General features: G+C 56.2%; 1 protein-coding gene across 1 annotated transcript; it reads right to left on the minus strand.

Annotated features, from left to right (window-relative positions):
• Positions 1-6: 6 nt before the first annotated feature.
• Positions 7-790, minus strand: LOC105311216 (cyclin-dependent kinase 4 inhibitor B). Its single transcript, XM_011387230.2, has one exon. It carries the CDS (start codon positions 757-759, stop codon positions 502-504), a length of 258 nt encoding a protein of 85 aa, XP_011385532.1. The 5' UTR covers positions 760-790; the 3' UTR covers positions 7-501.
• Between the last annotated feature and the right edge of the window lie 227 nt (positions 791-1,017).

Consider the following 1,017-nt stretch of genomic DNA (forward strand, 5'->3'; position numbering starts at 1 on the left):
CACTCGTATGGACAGTCATCATCCTAGTCTGGTCCTCAGTCCTTCAGGTTTTCCTTCGTAGCCCCATAAGGCTGAAGTGAGGCTTTTTCAAGGCCAGTGGGGCTACTGTCTCACTTATCTCCTTCCGGATGCCAATCACTATTGCCACTCACTCAGCCCCAATCATCTTCCGCGTGAAGATTGGCAGTCACCAAGGGTCCTTCGTGGACTTCACATTCAACTTTTTGCCAGAAAACCCTACAAAGTAAAGGACCCCTCGGAACTGAACACTTCGCTCCAAAATCTTGCTGGAAATCCACTTGCCCTACCTCTTTTAATTCATGGTGAGTGTCGAGGGCGGGATCCAGGAAACAAAATTATTTTTGGCCTACCCCTCCCTACCCACGGAGTCGAATCGCCGAGGAAGGCTTTCAGGCTTTCCGCCGCTCCGCGTTTGCAGCCTTCATTGAACTCAGTTGGGGGTGGGGAATTGGGGAGAAAAAAGCCTTTGTGCACCTGCCATCAGTCTCCAGCGGCCACACGCAGGTACCGGGCGACGACGCGGTGGCCCCTCTCTTCAGCCACGTCCACGGGTAGGCGGCCCCAGGCATCGCGCACGTCCAGCCGCGCCCCGGCTCGGTGCAGCGCCACCACCGTGTCCAGGAAGCCCTCCCGGGCGGCGTCGTGCACCGGTCGGGTGAGAGTGGCGGGGTCGGCGCAGTTGGGGTCCGCGCCATGGAGCAGCAGCAGCTCGGCCACGCGGGCGCTGCCCATCATCATGACCTGCGGGAGGAAGAAGAGTGGTCAGGGCGAGGGAACAGCAAGATGCAGGCCTGGGTAGAGACAGGTACAGCCATTTCAAAGAAATACCTATTTATGAAGTATCTACCTAATGCAAGGGCGCACACTAGCCTCAGGAGTCTGGTTAGGCTCCATTTGCTAACGCAATATCCCACACTCCCCAGTCTCTCCACCCGCTCCAGTCATGCTCTTTACTAATAGAGCTCCATTTTATTCTAAAAAACATGCCGAGACAAG

The sequence above is a fragment of the Pteropus vampyrus genome, unplaced genomic scaffold, assembly GCF_000151845.1.
Source record: "Pteropus vampyrus isolate Shadow unplaced genomic scaffold, Pvam_2.0 Scaffold1000002109, whole genome shotgun sequence".
In the NCBI taxonomy this organism is placed as follows: Eukaryota; Metazoa; Chordata; class Mammalia; order Chiroptera; family Pteropodidae; genus Pteropus; species Pteropus vampyrus.